Source organism: Colobus angolensis, unplaced genomic scaffold (assembly GCF_000951035.1).
Source record: "Colobus angolensis palliatus isolate OR3802 unplaced genomic scaffold, Cang.pa_1.0 Scaffold72, whole genome shotgun sequence".
Lineage (NCBI taxonomy): Eukaryota > Metazoa > Chordata > Mammalia > Primates > Cercopithecidae > Colobus > Colobus angolensis.
The window spans coordinates 7,168,889-7,171,013 of record NW_012120932.1 but is presented as its reverse complement, the minus strand read 5'-3'; the positions used below and the strand labels follow the sequence as shown (position 1 = coordinate 7,171,013).

Below are 2,125 nucleotides of genomic sequence, written 5' to 3'. Positions count from 1 at the left end.
GTGGAGAGATGACGAGCACATCGTGTCCCCCAGGCCTGGATGAGGTGAGCGATGGGCTGGGCTATGCTGGGCCACGCTGGGCTGGGGTCGTGGCCCACGGGCACTGCTCATCCTGGGGCCCCACGACACCTGCCAGACTCTCCAGGAGCTGTGAATGGGGTAGGGGAGGCAAGAGGATGCTGCAGAAGCCGTCAGGGTGATAACGGAGACTTTCAACTTTGTTTGCAAATGATTTCAGTAAAACAAGAAAAGAAACCACATAAAAATAGGGAAAGCAGACTGCTAAAGCCTGCAAGAAAGTAAGAATCGTGTGTCCAAAGCAATATAAGATGTGTATGCCTTTACCAAACAGAAAAAAAGCACTGGTTCAGGTGGGAGGTGGGCTCTCAGGAGAGACGGCAACTGCGGGATCAGTCCCTGCGTAACATCCAAGTGCTCAGCGCTGTTCTCGGCTTTACATTACTATCCTGATGGGAGTTCTCCTTTCTGGGCGTTGTTATAGAGCAAAGCGGAACCCTGAGTTTGAGTCTGGCACACGTAACTTCCGATGCCTTTGCTCACTGGCGTGCGAAGTTTTTCTCAGACTGCCTCCTCCCACGTAGCCCAGGGTTAAGCTTATGCCTTTAAGCTTTAGCCTCTTCAGAGGAGATTTGAATTTGGGGGAAAGTGTTGCAGAAATCCTATTGCTCCAGATGGAGGATTTTTATGGGTTCCTGTGTGTTTTTGGCAAGAGGGTGATAGAGGCTCTACCCATTTAGAAGGGGCTTGACATTGACACAAGAGTTGAAAAAGAGAAAAGGCCCCACCAACACCTCTCGCCGAGCCATTTATTCCCACAGCAGAAACTGGTTCCTACCCACATGGAATGCACTGAAACCAGACAGACAGAGGGGGAGGGAGGGGAGAATTCACAGTGGTCATTGAAAGGAGTCATTGGAAGTGATTCTTCTTTCTTACTTTTATGCCTTTTTTAATATTTTCAAAACTTTTGGCCACGAATATACCAGAATATTCTTTTATCATTGGTAGAAAAATAAATGTCTTTCAAAAAACTGTATAGAAAAGAAAGCCATCTCACAACAGAGGCTGGGTGCAGCGTGCAGGGCCCGGCCAGACTGTCCACGGTGCAAAGGAGGGAAGTCTTGTGTATGGAGACGAAGCATAAAAGCTCCCAGAAAGTTAAAGCCACTAGAAACCCAGGTACAGCTGTGGCAGTGGTTGCAGCAGAAACCATCAGCCTGGCTTTGCAGCAAGCCTAAACAAAGAGGAAGCACTTAGCATCTCCCTGGTGGGAGGCTCAGCCCCGTCAGGCGCAGCAGGCAGAAGGGATAGAATCAAATCCCAGCAGGTCTGCATTGCGCTTCCAGACATTTAGGACTGAGGAGGGCAAAAGACTGTCAAACACACAGAAACTTCCCTACAGAGATGCTGGCCTGCAATCTGGAAACAAGAAGAGATTTAATGTTTTCTCTGCTTCCACCAACTCAAAGGTAACAAGAGAAGGCAGCAGAAGAATGGGAAGCAGAGTCAGGGCCTGGCAAGTCACAGCCAGCAGACATCAGTGGGGCCCGAAATCGCTTCCTGGGCTCAGGTGGAACGTTGCTCTGGTTCTGCCACTAACCCCCCCACCCCACCCCTACCCAGGTCACCACATTCGGAGACTTGAACTAGTGCTATTACCCTGCCCTTGTTTATTTGTTAAGTGCCCATGCTGCCAAGGAGGTGAAAGTCCACTTTCCTGACAGCCTGGGACAAAGGCAGCCTGTATTGAGTCAGCCTTCCCGCCACACACAGACCCGGCCTCACCTCCAGCAGCCTGTCTCCCACAGAGGGTTCCCGCTCCCTGTCTGTTCCTGGGGTTCAGTTTGCCAGCAAAAAGCACCGTATACACAGTTCACTAATGTCATAGGAGGATATCTCCAGAAGTTAAAAACGTTGGCCAGGCACAGTGGCTCACACCTGTAATCCCAGCACTTCGGGAGGCTGAGGTGGGTGGATCACCTGAGGTTAGGAGTTCGAGACCAGCCTGACCAACATGGCAAAACCCCCTCTCTACTAAGAATACAAGTGTGCTGGCGGGCGCCTGTAGTCCCAGCTACTCAGGAGGCTGAGGCAGGAGAATCGC

The 2,125-nt window shown here is 50.9% G+C and overlaps 1 protein-coding gene across 1 annotated transcript in view; it reads right to left on the bottom strand.

Moving 5' to 3' along the window:
- The window catches only part of FBP1 (fructose-1,6-bisphosphatase 1), a 37,845-nt gene that overhangs the window by 4,962 nt on the left and 30,758 nt on the right, over positions 1–2,125 (bottom strand). Inside the window, exon 4 of the mRNA XM_011927543.1 lies at positions 1,807–1,853. Within this exon, the coding sequence (XP_011782933.1) occupies positions 1,807–1,853 (47 nt within the window). The remainder of the gene's footprint in view (positions 1–1,806; positions 1,854–2,125) is intronic.